The 22,898-nt window shown below is 36.3% G+C and overlaps 1 protein-coding gene across 1 annotated transcript in view; it reads right to left on the reverse strand.

Moving 5' to 3' along the window:
- The window catches only part of Es2 (ess-2 splicing factor homolog), a 31,663-nt gene extending 9,078 nt beyond the window's left edge, over nt 1–22,585 (reverse strand). Inside the window, exons 1-5 of the mRNA XM_089086666.1 lie at nt 22,418–22,585; nt 15,476–15,641; nt 12,411–12,616; nt 8,332–8,497; nt 2,236–2,391 (exon numbers count right to left, since the gene is read on the reverse strand). Coding sequence (XP_088942792.1) covers nt 2,236–2,391; nt 8,332–8,497; nt 12,411–12,616; nt 15,476–15,641; nt 22,418–22,555 — 832 coding nt within the window. The 5' untranslated portion in view covers nt 22,556–22,585. The remainder of the gene's footprint in view (nt 1–2,235; nt 2,392–8,331; nt 8,498–12,410; nt 12,617–15,475; nt 15,642–22,417) is intronic.
- Between the last annotated feature and the right edge of the window lie 313 nt (nt 22,586–22,898).

Raw genomic sequence — 22,898 nt, forward strand, 5'->3', positions numbered from 1 at the left:
TCGTGAAATGAGTTTAAATATAAAATAAAAAAATATAAATGAAACTTACCAAAGAAAATACCACACGGAAACAAAATAAAAGTAGAAAATATTAAGGGTTAGGGGACTTTGAATTTTATGTTAGGAGGAAAGGGGCAAAATACTTTTTCTCCATTACTCACTATGCCTTCACGGTAGACACCCTTCCAACCCCTGGGGTAAGGGCTATAAGTTATGATAGTTGCCTGTTGTTAACATATAAGGTATTTATGGAAGGGGTGGTTGTATAAACTTTGAAAGAGGCTCATTTAATTGGAAATTAAAAGTTTTAGTTTCATTTTTAAGAGTCAAAAGTGACCAAAGCGTAACCAACCACCCCCTCCCCTCTCAAACTCTTCTTTCCCCAAATGCATCTGATAAAAATTTTGAGATTTTGTTTGAAATAGTCCAAAAGTCAAATAACTATAACTTAGGTGTTGATAAGCCCCCCCAAGAGCCCCCAGGGCAAGAGCTGTCACTTATGTAAGTTTCCCATTGAAAACATGTAAGGTTTTTTATTAATACAAGAGGGCATGTTTGATTCTGGACCTCCAAAATAGGAAATCAGAAGTTCTAGTGCCCTTTTCTCGAGTCAAAAGCTATTGGGGGGAAACTAGCCCCCCCTCCCCCTCCCTCACACCCTTTTCCCCAAATATATCCGATTCAAATTTTTATATAGTCATTTTATTCCTGGGTTCTTCTTGTTCAAATTATCGATTTAAATTAATTTCTTTTATTTCCATCCCCCACTCGAAAACAGTCCTGAGTAAGTGGTTGGGATAGTGCATCACCTTTTGGGAAAGGGAATACTAGCTTTTTAGTTTATTAATAATGTACAAACATAATTATTAATTATTAAAGCTTTCCTGTCGAGAAAATAATAATTACTATATAATATTACTATTACCTCCCGAAATAAGTTGCACTGTACATACCTGGGTTAGTGCATGATCTTTCGGGCAAGTTATTAATTTTTAATTTGTTTTATATTATTTTTTTTAAATTTATTGAATATTTACAATGAGCTCACCAGTTTAAATTAATATAAAACATAATAAATTAAAATTATTTAGACTGTCAGCCAATTTAATTGAATTAATTAATTAGAATTAAATTAATAAACTAATCTAAAATCCAATTATTTAAGTTATATTAAATTAAAAATATTAATTAAATATAAAAATAATCAAAAAATTCTTTTTGTTACCCCCTCTCTCCAAAAAATTTTTTTGCACAGGCATCCCACTTACCCGGGATCTATTCTGTTGAATGATGGCTTGATCACAAAAGAGCTTACATCTCTAATTGTCAAAGCTTCAGCACTTGTTGGGAGGCTTAGCAGCATCTGGCGAAAGCCAAACATAAGCCGCTTTACCAAAATGCAAATTTACAATGCGTCAGCACCGTCCTGCTGTATGGAGCGGAGACGTGGCCTGCTGCAAAATCTATCCTTAGCGCCATTGATGTCGCTCATACGAAACATCTCCGAAGAATCGAAAGACTTCACTGGACTGACTTCGTTAGCAACCAGACTCTCCTGTCACGTACCGCTCAAACTCCTTTCTTGACACAGCTCGCCCAGCGTACTGTTCAGTGGTAAGGCCACCTCCTTCGCATGCCACGCGACGCCCCAGCACAGGTCGCATTCGACTTCGACCCCACCCTACACGGATGGAAGCGACCCAGAGGACGTCCACCCACTAGCTGGAAAGACAAAGCCGATGAATTCCTCACCCAAGCCCACATCCCAGTGGAAGAAGCTGCGAGCCTGGCAAGCGATAGGTCAACCTGGAGGCGCCTAGTCTTATCGTTCTCTACGCCGAACCCTCAGCAGAAGCCTTAAATCAAGTAAGCCAAGTCAGTCATCACCCTTCGGACAAGTTAAAACTATACTAACTTATAAATTATGTATAATGAGCTCACTAGTTTAAACTAATTTAAACAGTATTCTAAATTTAGATAATTGAAAGATTTTCAATCAATTTCATTGAATTGATTAATTTGAATTAAATTAATAAACTATTCCAGAAATTATTAAAGTTAAGTTAAACAACATTAATTAAAAATAAAAATTATTCAAGACCGTTTTGTTACCCACCCCCACACTCCCCCGAAAAAAAATATTGCAAAGGCATCTACTTTTGGACAAGTTAATGCTACCTTGTTAATTATGTATAATGAGCTCATTCATTTATGTAAAACAAAAGCTATGCATACCGGCTGTTTGCTTCGCATTGCTTTGTGCTGCCATTTTCACAGCTATTTGACTCTGCCTGTCATCAAATGGAGTTGTAGAAAAACGCGTATTCTCATGAATAATAACTGGCTTTGCGAGGCGCTGTTTCAGCATTTCTTCCGGGGTTAGATCAGCACCTAAAATAATCATTACAAACTGAATTTGAATCCAAATTCTGAAATCAACTCGGCGACTAGTTGGGACGGAAGATTAGCGTGCGCAGCTCTGTTGGCCTGAGGTGGCTTGGTGATCAAGTGAGTTTTAAGCAGTGGTAGTATGATTATTCCCGAGCTCAATAAGCTTACTATAATTAAATTTATTATTTTTGGCGTTCAACAGGGAGTGGCAAATTGTAAATCAAGTCCAATAGTTTGGAATGGACAGGTCCGGATTTACACATAGGTCTAGCCTAGAGGCGCACATTCCCGAGGGGCACAAAAAAAAAAAAAAGCGATTTTCTTTCTTACGGAAAATGAACTGATGTGATTTATCCAGCTGCAATTTGCTGCTGCGCTGCCTATTCACAGAAAAGTGATTTTAAAACAACACAGGAATTTTGTCGCCGCTTATAAACTGTCAGCTGTCTCCCAAAAATGGCAGATGAGGGCTCGGTATCACGTCTCTCTTGCATTACCTTTGACTCATCACTCATCAGTTGCCTCCTATTTAGGGCTCCCACTACCCCTAAATTTTCGGGGATTTCGCAGTAAATCTCTGTCTCTCCGAAAAAAATTAACTCGGCCTAGGGGCGCCAAAGATTTAAATCTGGCCCTGAGAATGAAGGAGCAGCGTACGCTGCTGTGTGGGCACCATACGCGAGTACAACTTTTGAGGTACTATTTTGTGCCTTAAATTACTATTTTGCCAGTTTGATAATGAGTTTCACAAAGTTAAGAGGCAACCCTCACACGAACTTAGTGAAAACTGCCAAGTTAATAATTTGCTTATTGTTCATCAGACTAAAAAGCTGCAATTCGTTCCTACCTAGATATAAAATTCTTGGTGTCTTTATCTATCTGGATAAATCGAAAATATTGTTGTCAAAACCTATCTTAAAACATACTATGAATCTGCAAGATTTTTCATGACTTCTGGTGCAAAAGAAGCACCATAGGAATACAGAGAGGAAAGGTTATATCACCAGACTTTGACCCTTTCTTCCAATTTCCAAATTACTCAAATTAAATTAACTTTGCTGTTCCAGCGGGATTCAACGGAGCACAGTAATGCAGCTTATTTAATAAGTAATTGTAATTAGTTACAATGAGCCATCTTAAAAACCCGGTAGATGTCTGGCAAGACTTACTCCCTATGTCCCAGTCTCACCAACAGTAGATTTTAAAAGCAAATCTTCATTATTAGCGATTTTAATTAATTCATCAATATACATACTATGCAATAGAACAAATCATCATGCCTCCAAATAATGTTCACTAGCTGGCTACACAGTCATAGACACAATTGATTGATGACAGAATCTGTCAAATGATAAAAAAATGTCTCCAAATAAGGTTCACCAGCTAGCTACACAGTCATTGACAAAATTGGAAGACGACAGAGTCTGTCAGATGATGAAAAAATGCCTCCAAATAAGGCTCACTAGCTACACAGTCATTGACAAAATTGGATGATGACAGAATCTGTCAAATGATCAAAAATGCCTCCAAATATGGTTCACTAGCTAGCTACACAGTCATTTACAAAATTGGATGATGACAGAATATGTCAAATGATGAAAAACATGGCTCCAAATAAGGTTCACTAGCTAGCTACACAGTCATTTACAAAATTGGATGATGACAGAATCTGTCAAATGATCAAAAATGCCTCCAAATATGGTTCACTAGCTAGCTACACAGTCATTTACAAAATTGGATGATGACAGAATCTGTCAAATGATGAAAAACATGGCTCCAAATAAGTTTCACTAGCTAGCTACACGGTCATTGACAGAACTGGATGACGACAAAAATCTATCAAATGATGAAAAAATGCCTCCAAAGAATGTTCACTAGCTAGCTACACAGTCATAGACACAATTGATTGATGACAGAATCTGTCAAATGATAAAAAAATGTCTCCAAATAAGGTTCACCAGCTAGCTACACAGTCATTGACAAAATTGGAAGACGACAGAGTCTGTCAGATGATGAAAAAATGCCTCCAAATAAGGCTCACTAGCTACACAGTCATTGACAAAATTGGATGATGACAGAATCTGTCAAATGATCAAAAATGCCTCCAAATATGGTTCACTAGCTAGCTACACGGTCATTGACAAAATTGGATGATGACAGAATCTGTCAAATGATGAAAAACATGGCTCCAAATAAGGTTCACTAGCTAGCTACACGGTCATTGACAGAACTGGATGACGACAAAAATCTATCAAATGATGAAAAAATGCCTCCAAATAATGTTCACTAGCTGGCTACACAGTCATAGACACAATTGATTGATGACAGAATCTGTCAAATGATAAAAAAATGTCTCCAAATAAGGTTCACCAGCTAGCTACACAGTCATTGACAAAATTGGAAGACGACAGAGTCTGTCAGATGATGAAAAAATGCCTCCAAATAAGGCTCACTAGCTACACAGTCATTGACAAAATTGGATGATGACAGAATCTGTCAAATGATCAAAAATGCCTCCAAATATGGTTCACTAGCTAGCTACACGGTCATTGACAGAATTGGATGATGACAGAATATGTCAAATGATGAAAAACATGGCTCCAAATAAGGTTCACTAGCTAGCTACACAGTCATTTACAAAATTGGATGATGACAGAATCTGTCAAATGATCAAAAATGCCTCCAAATATGGTTCACTAGCTAGCTGCACAGTCATTTACAAAATTGGATGATGACAGAATCTGTCAAATGATGAAAAACATGGCTCCAAATAAGGTTCACTAGCTAGCTACACGGTCATTGACAGAACTGGATGACGACAAAAATCTATCAAATGATGAAAAAATGCCTCCAAATAATGTTCACTAGCTGGCTACACAGTCATAGACACAATTGATTGATGACAGAATCTGTCAAATGATAAAAAAAATGTCTCCAAATAAGGTTCACCAGCTAGCTACACAGTCATTGACAAAATTGGAAGACGACAGAGTCTGTCAGATGATGAAAAAATGCCTCCAAATAAGGCTCACTAGCTACACAGTCATTGACAAAATTGGATGATGACAGAATCTGTCAAATGATCAAAAATGCCTCCAAATATGGTTCACTAGCTAGCTACACAGTCATTTACAAAATTGGATGATGACAGAATCTGTCAAATGATCAAAAATGGCTCCAAATAAGGTTCACTAGCTAGCTACACGGTCATTGACAGAACTGGATGACGACAAAAATCTATCAAATGATGAAAAAATGCCTCCAAATAAGGTTCACAAGCTAGCTACACAGTCATTGACAAAATTGGATAATGACAAGATCTGTCAAATGATGAAAAAATCCCTCCAAATAAGGTTCACTAGCTACCTACACAGTCATTGACAAAATTGGATAATGACAAAATCTGTCAAATGATGAAAAAATGCCTCTAAATAAGGTTCACTAACAGTCATTGACAGGATTGGATGATGACAGAATCTGTCAAATGATGTTTAAGTATGTTGATAATAATGACTTCAGATGAAAATTATGTCAAACGATGAACATTTCAAGTCTAGGACTTGAAAGCGCATAAGGATTTCATGCTAGCTACTTGGGTAGATGTGATTACTACGTCTGATTTCACATTTTCCAGCTCTTTTTTAATTTCTTCATTTGTCTTAGCATTGCTAGATAGCTGTGTGCTAATGTTATTTATCTGTGCTTGTAAGGCAACAAAGCTACCCGAAAGTCCAGGAATTTCATTAACTTTCTGTGAAAGCGCTGGTAATAAATTCAATTTGAAATTAATCTCTCGCAAAAACTGAACATTTTGCATTTTCTCGGCCTCTAGTGTTTGGTTTGTCATTTTCACACTTTGGATCTTATCGATGTACAAATGTAGTCCTTAATTTGATCTAGTATCATAACCCAGCAATAAGTTATTTTTCTTGTCTTCAAAAAAGATAATAACAATTTTGGCACAAAGCCACACACAGCCAAAATTGGTTACAACGTCATGAAAAGGCAATGCGGTCTTCAAAATTACCTATATATTAATTCAAACAATATATTTAGTCACCTATTCAAACGATTATCAAAAAGATATTGACAATGCTGTGTTGTACGATATAGCCTTTAAAGGCTTTCAGAAAGGGTGGGTCCACTCTTATTTGAACTAATTTAACACGAAATTATTTCAAAACGACGTAGAAAAAAGTAATCAAGTTAGTCTAGGGACCCATGACTATCACTTTTATTATTTGCAGATGATATTGCTTTGGTGGCTCGTACACCGCAAGATCTGCAGACGCTTCTGAGTCTCATCGAAGGATATTTGCAGACGAAAAAATTAAAGCTGAACGCTGAAAAGAGTCAAGTTGTTATTTTTAAAAAAGGAAAGCAAGTGGCGAAGATAATTATGGATTTAAATTTAATAATAAGGAAATGAATATAATTAAAAGAATAAAATATATAAGATTTGTTTTATCGGAAAATGGGAGTTTAAAGAGTCATGTTGACGGAATAATTAATAGAGGCAAAGTGGCCATGTCTGTCATTTTTAGAAATCTTAACGATAATGGGAATTAAAAACCTAAAAATGCATAAGAGAATACTTAATACAAAAATTTTACCAGTCATAGAATAGGGGGCAGAGATTTGGGGTGGAGAAGCGGCACAGAAGTTTGAGTCCCTCCAGCTCCAGTATTATAAAAGACTGTTTGGGTTACATCAGACAACTCATTCACAGATTCTGAAAGGTTATATGGGCCTATTTTCGTTAAAACTACGTAGGTCTATTTTGATGCTTAGATTTTGGTTGAAGCTCATTAGGTGTCGGCCACTGAAGATAGACTAGTAAGAGCAACATATGGTTAGATGCTGAATAATGGTTCGAAATCGTCGCGGCCGTCCCAAATTAAGTCATTACTAGAAAGAGTGGGAATGCCTTACTTATGGAATGATGGTCTTGGTTCCCGTTATCCACTAACAGATTTAGAAAGTCAGGTACGATTTATCTTAGAGGGTCAAGAAATTCAGTATTAGCAAGGGCTGGTTTTAAATTCTACAACATTGAATCATTATAATCAGGCTAAACCTAGTTTTGGAGAGGAAGTTTATTTTAAATTCAATTTACCGGCAATGATTTTATGTCGATGGCTTAGAGCGAATTGCCTTTTAATCCAGAGCAGGCAAAAGGTGTTCAACAAAAAGATAGTTGGTCCTGAAGGTCGGTATATGCTCTTTGTAAAGATAAGGACGAAGATTTGGACCATTTTCTCCGGAAGTGCCCGGTGCTTTCTGATTTAAGGGAAAAATACTTACATGAGATTGTTTTGCTGCTTCCTGGTATTTTACGAAGTTGTAATCCAACCACAATATTTCGTACTGGTGTGTACATAGAGAAAAGCTTAGAAAGAAGGAAAATTTTATACAATTAATTATTATTCATTAATTGTAAAACTACAATTATTTTCTCGACAAATTACCATTAGGTATTTTTTGCTATGTATCATGTTAATGTGTGTTTCGTAATTTGTTCTGTTGGTGATTTCTTTATTTTTCAGAAATTTTTGTGTGTATATGGCTCTTGGGCTTTGGAAATACACGATCTATCAATCTACGTATCTATCTATGCAAAGGATTTTCCCAAGTGAACAGTTATTTATACGTCATGGAAAGGCAGCATGGTCTTCGAAATTGCCTACATCGTAGGTATGGAAATAGTGTGAAATTTTTGTGTTGAAGAACGTCAAAATTCTTCCTGGTCTTCTTTGACCTGCTGGTTAGTAAATAGCACTTTTCTACTGCATTTTAACATTACATTTTATATATTTAACTATATTTTGCGCAATTTTATATTATTTACCATTAGGTAACTTAACAAATGTAATGTGAATCAAATTAAAAATACATTTTTTTTTTTTTAATACTATGAAATAGGTAAGGAAAATGGCCTACCATTCGGAACAAACATAACTGCATTCTTGTTTGTGTAGGTCCAAGTATCCAACTTTCTCAAGTCATTGGAATTAGTAATTGCCTGCTGCTCAACTGATGGGAGGGCTAATTGTTTTTTTTTTGCTTCATCTTTTTCATATTCTTCTTGCTTGTACAACCACCAATACTGAAAATATTATGCTCACTATATATATATATATATATATATATATATATATATATATATATATATATATATATATATATATATATATATATATATATATATATATATATATATATATATATAGTATATAAAATATTACATATATATTATATTCATGGCCGTATCCAGGATTTTTGTTCGGAGGAGGTAATTTTTGTCGGGAGTGGTTTTACACAAAAAAAAATTAACTAAAGACATCAAAAATGTGTTTTTTATGCATTTTTCTTACGCTTTTACAAGTCGGACAAACATTTCAGGGGGAGGTGGTCCAAACCAACCCCCCTGAATAGGACCTTGGTTATGAAGTTATCAAGTTATCTATGAAGAAGAAGAAGTAACACCTGACTTTGATGGATCTGTTTTAATGCAGCAGGCCGCCAGCGAGGCGATGACGCAAAATAGACACGACGCTGTCACATTGGAAGTGTTATGTGAGTAACAATAAAACTTTTTATATCGCATGTAACATGGCTATTTCTTTTTGTATTACAGTTAAATATCAAGTGCTATTCGATGCCCGTACACTACCCTTCTCTAAGCAAAAGTTTGTTCCAATCTTTTTGTGATTTTTCATATTTTCTTCTTTTTCATTTTTTTTTACGGCTGAGTAAAAACATAATTTATTAATTTAATTACAATTAAATAACTAGATTTATTTGATTAAAATTTACAAAAAAGTGATATCTCAAAAAAATTAAAGCCCTTACTCCTTAATGAGAGTTCCCTCTTAAACTGGTATGACAAATAAACAACTTCAAAAATTACATGCATGAAAGAAGATTATACAGAAGGAGAGAAAAGAAAACCCCCATCCAAGTCAACCTCTATTCAAGTCAGACAAGCAAAAAAGAAAAAAAAATAAATGTTGGATAATAAGAGCTAAAATCTAAGAGCAGATTCTACAGAAAAAAGGTTCCATTCATAATGTAACTGTAGTTCTTTTTATAACAAAATTCATCATACAAGCAGAAGCTGATACACTACTACTACTACCAACGACTCACTACAGCAACAAACTGCCCGAGGCCAACACAGCTGTGCAGGCTGCTCCTCTACGCAAATCTATCCACAGCTTCATTCCCTACCCCTTCTGATGAAATTCCAATTTCCTTGGAATTCTTGGAGAAGGATGGATTCCAAATCCATCCTTCTGACCTTTTTTCCCCGTTAAGGGACGACCTACTTGTCACTTGGCTCAAGATGGATGGCCAAAAAGCACTTTCCGTCAACATTTCCTCATAATACAGGCCACAGCCTAGTTGTGGACAGCTAGTATTTGGAATCATCTTCTTCTTTTAAAACAGAGGCCTTCAGGTACTAGCCTGTTTTGGCCAATTCGTTTTTTCTACATCAATTCGATGCTGGCAGGGGTATCTACAACTGATGATGTCACGAAAGTCCGAGCAATGACAAGGGCTACAATGTGTCTAGCAATCTGTAAGATAATAGGAAGTCAAACAGGACCAAGTTCACTTCCCTTTAGATCTGGATGTCCACATTGTACTGGTCTACTGAGTATCATTGGCTCATGACGAATTGTGCCTCTGGTGTGACATCTAAACCCTAAATGCTCCCAGCAGCTGTAGACGGTTGTTATCGGATTTATCCTGAAGCCCCAAAATCTGTCAGTATGTGCTTCAATGCCTCATCATCTTTTTAGCAAAATATACAAAGTGGAGACATTGTGATGCCCACAGATACTGTGGGGATCTTTCAGGTAAAAGCATGGGGGTTAAAGGTTATTATTTAGAATTATATTAAATTCAACCAGCAGCGTAAAGGAGTTTCAAACCCCTTTTAAAAGTTTAAAGATAGCTTCCTGATAAGTTACTTCTGCTTTGATTTTGTGTCACGTGGCAACTCAATAGATATTTATGACTACATGTTTCAAAGCAGAAGGTACTCAGCACAAGCAGGGTTACAACAAGCTACTTAATGACACTAGAGTTGTGAAACAAGACAAAATCCACAATGATTGCTCGAAACTTAGTTGTTGATTTTTTTTTTTTTTTTTTTTTTTTTTTTTTAAAAAAAGCATTTAATAGCCAAAAATGGATAATAAGACAAAAAATAATAATATGAATTTTTAATGGATCATACAATTAATAATTAATTAGACAATTAATTAGACAAAAAAAGTAGTCTCAGCAGAAATTATATTAAGTTCAACCTACAGCGTTTCAGGTTGAAACCTTTCTTAAAAGAGTTTGAAAATGGTTTTCTGAGATTTACTTCTGCTGGGATTTTATATCACGTCGCAACCCATTGCCAGACAAAGCTTTCTGATAGTTATTTATATAAGGTTCCTATTAGAAGGTAATCAGCACAAACGGAGTTACAATAAATTACTAGCTAAAACCGTAGTTGTGAAACTAATACAAGCTACTCTTCTGTTACTTGAAACTCCATTTATTCCCTAATAAATAAATAAATTGATCAAATTTTAATTTAAATAAATTTATAGCAATTCCAAGCGCTTAGCGCTCCAGTAATTCCTAGCCAAGTGGTTAGTGCTCCAGACTTGAAATCCTGAGGTAAGAGTGTCGATGGTTATTTGGTTTAAAATGGGGGGGGGTCAGTTGTATGAATCTGCAAGCTCAGCCAGAGTTGACTCAGCTCTAAATCGGTACCTGGAGAAATCTGGGGGAAACACACGGGAAGCATCGGATGATTCGTCCCTAACCACAAATTCCACTCCTGGTCAAAGGCAGCAAATCAGGAGATTAGTACCTGAGCAACGCAGACCATTGGTAAGCATGTGAAAATGTTTTTTTTAAGTTTATTCCAAATGTTTCTAAGAAAACCGAATTTAAAAGTAATACATAGACCTAAAGTGTATCTTTCCCATGGGGAAGGAATTTTTGGAAACACAAAAAGGAAAACTTCAAGAAACATATTTTGTATTCTTACAATTAGCCTATTTCTGGCTTATCTCAGGGGGATTCTCCCCCAATAATACTTATTTGAAATTAAGGATACAAAATCCTGACACTTTATAGCCTCTTTTCATGACTTTTGAAGCATCCTTTATTATTTTGCTGACAACTCTACATTTCCCCTAATAGTGTAAACAATTCATCCCTCCCTCATTCATAGCAGATTCACAGCAAACTAAAACATTACAATTAAAAACTACACCTTTTTTTTCTTTGGAGAAAAGATTTGAACAGACAAGAGAGCTAACCTTTGGGGCACATTTTTTTGGATTTTCCTACAGGAAGCGGTTGGGAGAATCTCAGAGAACTTCCCGTAATACTAATTCAAAAGTAAGAACACATAATAACAGAATTTTCCATGATGTCTTTTTCTGTGACCCTCAAACAAAATTCGTTATTACCTGAATAATTGAAATAATACCTACTTGAAGGACACAAAATTCTAACAATTTCTGTACCTTCTTTTCATGTCTTTTTCTGCATTACTTAATAAGTTAATGATAGCTCTAAACTTCCTCTAATAAGGTAACAAATTCATTCCTCCTTCAATCAAAAGAGATTTAAATATGCAAAAAGATCCACTCTAGGGCACACTTTTTGAATATTTTTCCAGGAGAGGAAAGTCTTTGGGTCAATCTCATACGCCCCCCCCCAACCGTAATACTAATTTAAAAGCAGGAACACACAATGAGCCACTCCTATCCTAGTTGTTGGCACACTCCACTTGCAATCACGTGTCCTTTGGAATGTACGTTCATAATCCAGGTGTTGTCAAGACCTGAGTCCTATCTTGGGGTGGGGGTCAGTGGTAGGATTCTGCAAGCTGAACGAACTGGGATGTTGCTTTTAAGGCCAGAGCCTGCCTCCAGTTGGGTCTGCCAGACCACAAGAAGGAGAAGAAGAAGAAATACACACAATTAATATTACACTTTTCATACCCTCTTTTTGTGCCTCTCAAAGGCATCATTCATTATTTCCTGAAAACTTTCATTATCCTCTGATGTGTGCGTGGCAACAAATTCATCAAGACTTAGCTTTGGCTCACTCTTGTTTCTTGTTATATCTTTGGACATTTCATCATCATGTAGGGGAGTCCCCGGTTCTAAATGAGCCAATGGAGTTTCAAAAGTAGCAGGAGTGTCAACTAAAAGAAGAAGAAGATAATGATTGTGACAATAACAAACCGTTTGCAGAATCAGCTACTATAGCTTAACATGTTGGCTGTCTAAAAAACTTAAAAAGAAAGTTTAATGAAACATGAACATGGCAGCATATAATTTTAACACATGAAAGACTAATGAAAAAAACGTGTAATCTGGCAATTATTTGAAACATAACATTCTACTTTTGGTTATTAAACCTTTGGAGACGTCTTAGCTACCCACTGTAGGACATCACTTGGTTGTTTTCTGTTAGTGATTGGCTGGAAGTTAGTGACACTACCAATTATAATACTCGTTATGAAATACTGTCTTATACAATGCATGTTTACATAATACTGGGTATTACGATTATATAACACAATACCCCCTTATGTAATGATGATTTATGGAATAACTGTACTCTTTTTTTGCTCCCTGTGGCATGTCCCCAAAGTTGATTAGGAAAAAAACATCCTCAAACTTAAAGTCTGCTTTTTTGTGTTTTTTAGCCAGGAAGAGATAATTACAGCACTTTACTTAAGTTTTAAGAGAAGAAAAAATTCTAATTAATAAAAAGTAAATGATGAATTAATTAACAACCAAGACTGAATTTGCATTTTGAAAGTGCAGCAAACCTGTGGATGGAGGATGATCCATACATCCATGCCCCCTCCATAATTACCAAGATACTTTCCACAATTTCTTATGCTTTTATTTTTGGCTTTTTAAGATGGCACCTCAACTGCTCCCTGAAACAAATTCCTGTAAACACAACTGTATAAAAAAAACACACAGCCTAATTTCGAATCAGCACTAGCCTAGTAAAACATAAGCAGGTTAAAGATTATAGGGATGACATCAATTCAGAATATATTAAACTCGAGAGATGAAGAGGGCAACAAAGAGGAAACACAAAGTGAGGCTAGAAGGAGAAATGTTAAACATGCTACTGTTTAGTAAAGTAGGTATAGCATGGGGTGTGGGGCAAAAAGAAAACAGAAGAATCAAGTGGCAAAGGTGTAGCCAATTGATCTAAAGGTTTTGTTGATACAAAGCTAAAATATCTAAGCTCCAAATAAAATTGTAAGAATAAAACGTTGAATAAAGCTGGAAAAACCTGTAACATTAATGGAACTATAGCATCCTTTTTAATTCATGTCTGCTAAGTATATCCTTTATGCTACTAAAACTTTTTGTCTCTGATTGAGCTGAAATTTAAATAGAAGCTTGCTTCTACCTATCATATATAACACCATATAAAAAAAAAATATTGGAGGAAGATGTGGCCAATATTAGGTCAAAAAAGCCTAGAAAACACTATTCAAAAATGAACCATTATGATTCCTGATATATAGCATACCCTACAGATCATGGCTAATTTGCAAGGTTAGGGAGGGGGGAGGGTAAAAATGAAAACAACAAATGCAATGAGGATTTTTTCTGAAGAGAGTGGTTAAAATAAGACTTAAGTTAAGTAAATATTTTGGTATATGAACAATAGCTGTCTTCAGAAAAATAGAAAATGATCAAGCTCAAGATCTTGATAATTTGATCTTTTGATTGTAATTGCATGATCATGATCAGTTCATGATCACGATAATTCAATAGCAAATGCATAATAATAGATTACTGACCGTATTTCAAACAATAGGCTATACGAAAAATGTGGTTCAATACCGCTTTCTAGGTCTATAATGAAAGAAAGGTTGAGGTGGTTAGGGCATGTTGTGCAGATGAAGGATGACAGATTGCCGAAGATTGTTCTTTTCAGCCAACCATCTAGGGCTAAATAGAAAGCAGGTCGTCCCCGTCTGGGGTGGGAGGACGTCATAAAGAAAGATTTAAAGGAAATGGGAACTTCGTGGGCGGGTGTAAAAAGGGAGGCTTTGAATAGATTGGGGTGGAGGAGGAGCGTGCGTAGCTGTGTTGGCCTCAGGCGGCTTGGTGCTGCGATGAGTTGTTAGTAGTTAGTAGTAGTAGTAATAATAAATTACTTACAATTCTACAATGATAGATTAAATTAGTTAAAATATCTATACCACAAACAAAATTGTAAGGTATGTAACAATAACAATTGTAAGAGTTTCACTTTGATCAGCAGTTGATTCTAATTTATAATTTCATTTTTTTTAAATTAATAGTTTTGATAGATTAATAGTTTAATGCAACAAGGTAGCCAATAATTGACCAAATTGACAAGTTTAGTTAAAATCAAGTAAAAAAAAAAACAGAATAAGGGCACCAGAAAAAATCTTGGAGAGGGGAGGTCCCCTGCCCCCCCCCCCCCCTGAATCAGCCCCTATGGCAACCAATTAAAGAGCAACACACAAACCATTATAACCAAAAGTTAAAAAACACGTTTTTAAACAAATATCCATATGTATTTCAAACAAATAACAAATTTCCATGTGACAATGATTCAAGAATGGTAACATTATTTAGGGTTACCAATAAACATATTTCAATTCAACTTAGAAACTCAAAAGCTTTGGAATTCAGATATTTGAAAATAAAATTCTAATGGAGCAAACTGCCAAAATGAACTGTGCATTACAGACCACTTTAAAGAGGATGGCTGTTTTCTTGAGGTAAAACCAGAATTTATCTATAGAAGAGGATAGGAGGAACACAACTTTTCTTGGGGGATAAAACCTGCTTGGATAAGGAGTCAAACCTGCCTTTTTACCTATCTTAGGAATCTCATTTAGTTTTGAAAATCTTCTATAGGTATTTGGACTTTTAGGGGGACTCAAATCTCCTTTGACCAGGAATAACATTGACTATAATAAAGTAAGATTGACTAAAATAAATGAAATAACAGAAAAGAGTAAAATAAACTTGACTAAGATAAAGTAACTTACTCCTTCTCTGTAATTCCTCAGGTAATTTCTTTTCCAAGCTATACTTTTCGTATATTTGTTTCAACTTAGCAACATCATTAGATTCCACAGCATCCAAGAACTGAGATTGGACTTTCAACTTTTCCAAATGAGGAAAAAAATCTCTTTCTATTATATCTGATAATTTCTAAAAAAGAAAAAAAAAGATTAAAACCTTGGTGGCAAATATATGTTTGACTTTGTGTTTTAGGGGGCACTATCTCTACTCTAATTTGTTTATGTTTTAAATTTGTACAATTATAATTTTAAGGTATTTTTATATATTCAACTTATCACTTCATTTGTATTCATTTAAAGTTCTAATACTATTTGTTAATTTTTGCTCAAGAATGTCTTCATTTTATTTATTCTTTGAAATAACCATTGTTTTTTTCTAAGGAAAATAGTATATTGTCAGTTGGATATCAAAAGGATGTATCTCCATAATTGTAAATGTTCAGAAGAACAAAAAAACCTCACAACTTTTTTATTTCCCCTCTGATAACCATGAAACAAAAACAGATCAATATACAAATTAATACTTATCAATCCCTTTTTTGTTTTATTGTTATTGGAGGGAAAACAAAAACGTTATGAGGTTTTTGTTTGCTCTTCTGAAAATTTATAATTATGGAGATACATCCTTTTGATGCCCAATTTAATTTTTCTAAAATAAAATATGGCCTACATTCCCTATAGATTACTTCAAAATAATATTTTCAACATCTCTTTTGCTTTTGATGAGGAGAAAGAGACAAGTTCCTTCTACAATGAGTGCCCTAAGAACCCATGCTAAGAGGTCTATTGCTGTGCAAGTTCAACTCTGGGCTAGTCAAGTGTACCCTTTCTACTTGTTCCCCCAAAGTCATTAGTCTTTTGTATAAAGGGTTAGTATGACCCAAGTTTGATTTTGGAATATGAAAAACCTGTATTTAAAAAAAGAAGCATTAAGTTTTTGGAAGACATGCAGAGCTGTGCCTCTAAAGTGGTATCCAGAATGCAGGAGCTTCCTTACCCTACAAGACTAGCTAAACTGATATTCTCAAAACATGGGCATTGGAAAAGAAGAGGCAATGTCATTCCAAACTACAAACTGATGAGGGCCAATACTCTCTCAGCATTATTTCCTATTGCTGGTCCTGATTCAAGGACCAGAGGTCATGGGCTGAAACATATAAATCAGTCTACCATATCCATGGGCCAGCACAAAATCCTTTTCTCCAAGGATTGTCACTAATTAGAACAAACTCTCTGAAAACACATTTACTGCTGACTCTGTTCAAACTTTCAAACAAAGACTGGATGCTGAGTGATCCTCTAGAGAGTGGAAACTTAATTGGAAAGCTACTGATAATCCAACAGTACATCATCACTAAAAACACTTTAAACATCTTGTTGATCAGTAAATTAAAACTTCACAAGGGAAAATCTTCAGACTGTTCTAAGCTGCAATTTAAGGGAATCACACATTGGTTCTTCAACACATTTTATAACTAAAAAAATCAGTATCTTCTAGGGCACTACAGATGACTATCCAATTACAATCTCTAAGGCTGGCAGAAAGCTGCTGACAAGTGCAATTTAAGGTAATGAATGTTCAGCCTAGACAGTCCTGTAAATTAAGAAAAGGTGTAGGTGCACATTTTGAAGAATAGTGTTTTCGGTATTTCTGTTTTAAAAAAAAATGAAGAAATCTCCCCTACCCCTGCATGTTGAAAAATATCATTGTACCTTAATTTCAAAAACAAGATAACAAAAATCCTAAATAAAGACTAGGGCTTTATCTCAGCATTAAGAGAGCAATAGGTATATATTTCATGGTATCTAAAAGAAAAGAGAAAATTTCAGTAAGTAACTTAATGAAACAAGAATTATGTTAAGTTCAGTTCAAAATAGGAAAATTTGAGTTTGTTTCTATTACTTAGCAAGACTGAAGGTCAGCACACTACTGGATCCATCTTTATATCCTGTTTCCAAATACAGCCTACCAATTGCTTCCCTCTTAAAGTTTAATTTGATCCCTTAAAGTAATACCTTAAATTGCAGCTAGGAGCAATCTAAGGATTTCTCCTTGTAGAGCTCTGGAATGATGACTAATTGTATGCAAGAATCACTGGTGACCAGGTGCTGCTCCATCTTTGATAGCATCCCAATTGAATTTACACTCTTTGGAGGACCACTCAGCATCTAGCCTTCATTTAAAAACATCAATGGATTCAGCAGTAACAGTTTCATTAGATAATTTGTTCCAATTGTTGACAATACGTGTTGAGAAGAATTGAGTATGGACTCTAGATGTTGTAGACTGCTTGACAAGTTTCAGTTGATGACCTCTAGTTCTTGAATTGGTGCTAACAGCAGGGAATAATCCTGGGCTAATATTACCCCTCAACAACTTAGAGGCTAAAATGGCATCCCCTCTATTTCTCCTGTATACGGTATGGTGTCATGTCAAACCTACAGTCTTTAGAATGCAGGCGTGGTACGTTGGCGCTATTCAAGACATGTTATAGTATACGATCATTATGTCTCCCAGGTAACTCACAATTTGTTGAATCTGTATGGTTTGACCTATGTGATGACAGCGGTGGAGTAATAACCAGAGTAGGCTGTATTTACAGAAGCCCATCTGCCTCTGATTGCCAAGAAACCGAGCGGACAATAGCAACAATGCTGCATAAAGCAACTATGAATTACACGGGGAACCTTTTTATAGCTGGTGATTTCAACTTCCCTGACCTCATATGGAAGGATGGATATCCCTATATACCTGTACTTACGAACAGAAGCAGAAGCATGAATCTATTCATAGACGGCCTTCAAAACCTTAATCTCTGCCAGATTGTCAAACAAGCTACTAGAGGCCGACTTTTCCAGAGACCAACTCTACTGGACCTAGTGTTCTTATGGGATAAAGACCAGCTTCAGAACATAAATTACTTAGCTCCTCTAGGAAAGAGCAATCATATAATCCTAGAAGTGAATGTGTCATTTTGTAAGATAAAAAATGATTACATAAAGAAAACTTATGTAGACTACGGGGCGATCAGAAAAGAGCTGGAAGACGTAGTTTGGTCACCTTTAGCCTACTTCAAGGGGACGTCAACCAACAATGGGCTAACCTAAAGGACGAGCTACTTACACTTCAAAAAAAACACACGTCAGTAAAACTCACGCCAAAGCCCAAAACACTGCCTTTCATGACCCCTGAGATACGCAAGGAAAGAAACAGGAGGGGACGGTACTGGAGAAAGTACAATAAAGGAGGGAAGGAAGAACACTACCAAAAGTTTGCAAAAGCTCAAAACAAACTAAGAAGCCTAACTAAACAACTTTACACACGGTACGAGTCCAAGCTAGCTGATGATAGTAAGAATAACCCGAAGAAGTTCTGGAAGTATGTATCAAGTAAGGACCATAGCAGACGGTCAGTTAAAGCACTCAGTACAGATGATAGCAAGGCAGTGACCAACTTGAAGGACATCACGAAACTCTTCAACAGGCAGTTTGCGTCGGTTTTCACCAATGAACCAGATGGTCCTCTTCCTCATAGTCCACCATACGACATCCCTAACCCAATACCACCTATTCTACTCTCCCCCCCTGTCGTTCAAAAGTAACTTGAAGCACTAGACGTCAATAAGTCCTCCGGTCCTGATAATTTGCACCCAAGACTATTGAAGGAGCTTGCCAAAGTAATTGCACAACCACTATGCAATATATTCCAACTGTCGCTTGACTCAAAAAGGTACCCAAAGACTGGAAGCTGACCACTGTCACCCCAATATTCAAGAAAGGTGACCGCACCAAAGCCAAAAACTACAGACCCATCAGTCTGACCTCAGCGGTGGCAAAAACCCTTGAGCGGATTGTGAATGCTGATATTTTGACACATCTCCGTAATAATAATATACTGTGCCCTGACCAGCACGGATTTCTGCCAGGAAAATCAGTTGAGACCAATCTCCTTGAGATATACAGCGCCATAACAGATTACCTGGAGAAAGGAACCCCTGTGGACCTGATTTTACTGGACCTAGCCAAGGCTTTCGACAAGGTACCACACAACCATCTCAGATTGAAACTTTCAGCAGCAGGCACCCACTCGGACGTGGTCGATTGGGTCATGGACTTTCTGACTGGTTGGAGTCAGCAGGTTCGACTCTTCACAAATAATGGCGATAAGGTCTTCTCCAAACCATGTGATGTTGTAAGCAGAGTCCCCCAAGGTACTGTCTTGGGCCCTACCCTATTCCTTATATACATCAATGATATGATGAACGGAACAGAAAACAACATCACTCTCTATGCCAATGACTCCAAGCTGTTTGGGCCTGCAAACCAACAAAGTCTGCAGTGTGACCTTCATAAAATCCAAATGTGGGCACAAGACTGGCTACTTGAATTCAACACATTGAAGTGCAGTGTCCTTCATTTTGGAAGCAACAACCTCCGTTACCAGTACAGCATGTCCAATCCCAATTCACTGGCTAGCTTAGTAATAAAGAGAAGTCCCGAAGAAAGAGATCTAGGAGTGCTGATAGATGAACAACTGAAGTTCCACGGCCACTGGCAACAAGCAGTTTCAAAAGCAAATTCAAGCCTTGGTCTCCTCAAACGCACTATAACCAGCTGCTCCCGTACAGTCTTTCTAAGGCTCTATAAGGCTATAGTTAGACCCATTTTGGATTTTGGTACGTGTCTCACCTCCCCTTCTTATAAGAATGACACCAGTCTAATCGAAGGAGTTCAGAGATGTGCCACAAAATGCATAGCTGGCCTACAAGATCTCCCATACAACAAGAGACTGGAACGCATGCAGCTGCCAACACTCATCTTCAGACGCCGCTGTGGTGATATGATGCTGACCTACAAGTATAACACACAACCACATAACCCCCTCTTCACCAAACATTCAAGTCAGCACCATACAAGAGGACACTCACATAAGCTGTCAAAACGTTTTGTTAAAACACGAACGTGGCAACACTTCTTTTCCGAGCGTGTTGTCAACAATTGGAATAGCCTTCAAGCTGAAATGGCAACTGCACCTAAGGCTGCATCCTTCAAGTCCAGACTTGACAAGGAATGGAATAACAAGCCATGGAAATATGAGTGGGACTGTCCATCCCACTCAACTACTGACTGGTGCCAACTTTATCATAATGAGTGTCTTGCTAGGAGGCTGATGCCGCTTGTCATACCCAACCATCTTGCATACTCGATCCAAAGTTGCTGTTGCAAGGTGGTGTCAGCTCTATACCACTGAGAATGGTCTTTACAGGCCATACCTACCTTGTGGCCACCACTAGTGACCGAGTGGGCTTAAATTGCATCTCTCCAGCAGACCTCTCCTATGGCGTGTCACTGGGCCCTAACACAGTGATGAATTTTTGCCATCATTTGACCCGGAGCACAACAGATCCAGTATGGACCTTAATTTGCTCCGAAGTGCGAATTAAGGTCATTAAGGTAATACAAGTGTAGAGAGATTCAACTTTGATAGTCTTACAGGATAGGAAAGCCCTTGCATGCCTGATATCACTTTAGTGGCATGTCTCTGGACATCTTCAGGAACTTTTATATCTTTTTTAAAGTATGGAAAGGCAAGTGACATTCCAACTTCAATTACATTCAGTAACAATACCTTGTTACAGTTCTGAAAAATACCTTAAAACAGTCACAAATATTTACTTATCTCATTCCAACAAGAGTGTTGCTTTACATAACCCTCACCCCATATAGCTAAATATATAGCCTAGTTTACTCTATATAATCAAAATATATTTTATTTGTTCAATGAAAGACCACAGCATGCATAGATAGGCATAAATGTCTTGGCTATTCTGCAAGATAAAGAGAACTTAAGCTATCATTACTAGTTTAGAGAAGACAAAGCGGAGAGATGATTCTGGCTAAGAAGTTTTCAACCAGTGACAACCCTTCATCCTAACTTCAATTAGATGCATAACAGAAGACAAGAGGTCATTCTTTGTAGCTATTTCATAAGAGAGCCCAGACATGTATAGCCAACTCCAATAAACTAATGTCCTTCAAGAATTTACTGACTGATGAAACAGTAATGGTCCCTATCACCAATGCCTTAAATTCTGGAATTGACCATGACTGGCAGATGTAACCATGGAAGAAATAGTAGGATCCAGCCAATTTGAGTAATTGTCATTGCTCACCAGAACAATCTTAGGTTTTGCCTTGGTTGCTGGATAACATGATTTTAAGGTGTGACTCTTTACTCCTTTGTTATTTTATAGCAAACACTAATCAATTAGTAGGAAGAAAAGTCATTATGTCCTACAAAAATAGCATTAATAAATTAAACTAGTAAAATATTAAATATATAAAATATTAATGCTATTTAATATAATAAATTAAACATGTTTTTAGGACAGTTTAAAAATAATCAGGATAAGGATTAAGTGAAGCTATGCTTCTTATTTATTGACAATAAGCAGCCAAAGTATTCCTGATCATTTTAAAGTGGTTTTAAGAGTTCAATAGCATTGCTTTACAATGAGTAGGCCTAGCACTATTAAACTGATACACAAAGTTTTTTACTTTTTAATATCCTACAGTAAGGGCCTTTAATAGTAGCCTATGTTTATATTGATCATTAGTATCATGTTTACTTCTATTTTATCTATTTTGATAGCCTGAATCATTTTAAATAATGTTTGATACATATAACATCAGAAATTGTTTTAAAAGTCAATTTCTTTTCTGTCTAGGCCTAATAGTTTTGACAGCTCAAGTTTTGAGCTGTCATTAGGTTCCTATTCACCACTTTTCAATAACTTAACCAACCTGGTATACCCATCCCTGAAAATTCCTCCACAGTGGAGAAATTCCAGACATAGGCTTAAGGGATAGACCTATGATTCCCAGCACAAGCCAGGCTATCTTTACCTTTACATAGGCATCTTCATCCATGACTTTCCTTGCTTTTTTAATAGGAGGACCCATAGGCCTCTTAAATTTGTCAACGTCAAGTACACTACCAGAAATGTCTCTTTGGATGGTTTCATTGTCAGTCATAATTAGCATTTCAATTTGAACTAGCCTATTAGCAGAAGAGTTTAAGCAATTATATTATTCTTCTTCTAACATTCTATAGGGTGTTTTAATATGAACAGAAAAACAATCAGTCGTCGTCGGTCAAAAATCCTGTCGTAGCTGTAAAAATCCAACATTTTTCTTGGGAGGCGCCATGATCTTGGGAAGAGGTCTTATTATATCGAGAAATGAAGCGAACCAAGTATACAACTATAGACTCAAAATTTTGTTTTAAATTAGAAGACACGGTAGGCTTCACCACCTCCATTGGAAATTTGCTTTACATTTAGGCAATATTAAAGAAAGAAATTTACTTAGACTTTGAATGAACTTT

The sequence above is a fragment of the Artemia sp. Qi Xiang Cuo genome, chromosome 3 (assembly GCF_049724085.1).
Source record: "Artemia sp. Qi Xiang Cuo chromosome 3, ASM4972408v1, whole genome shotgun sequence".
NCBI lineage: Eukaryota > Metazoa > Arthropoda > Branchiopoda > Anostraca > Artemiidae > Artemia > Artemia sp. Qi Xiang Cuo.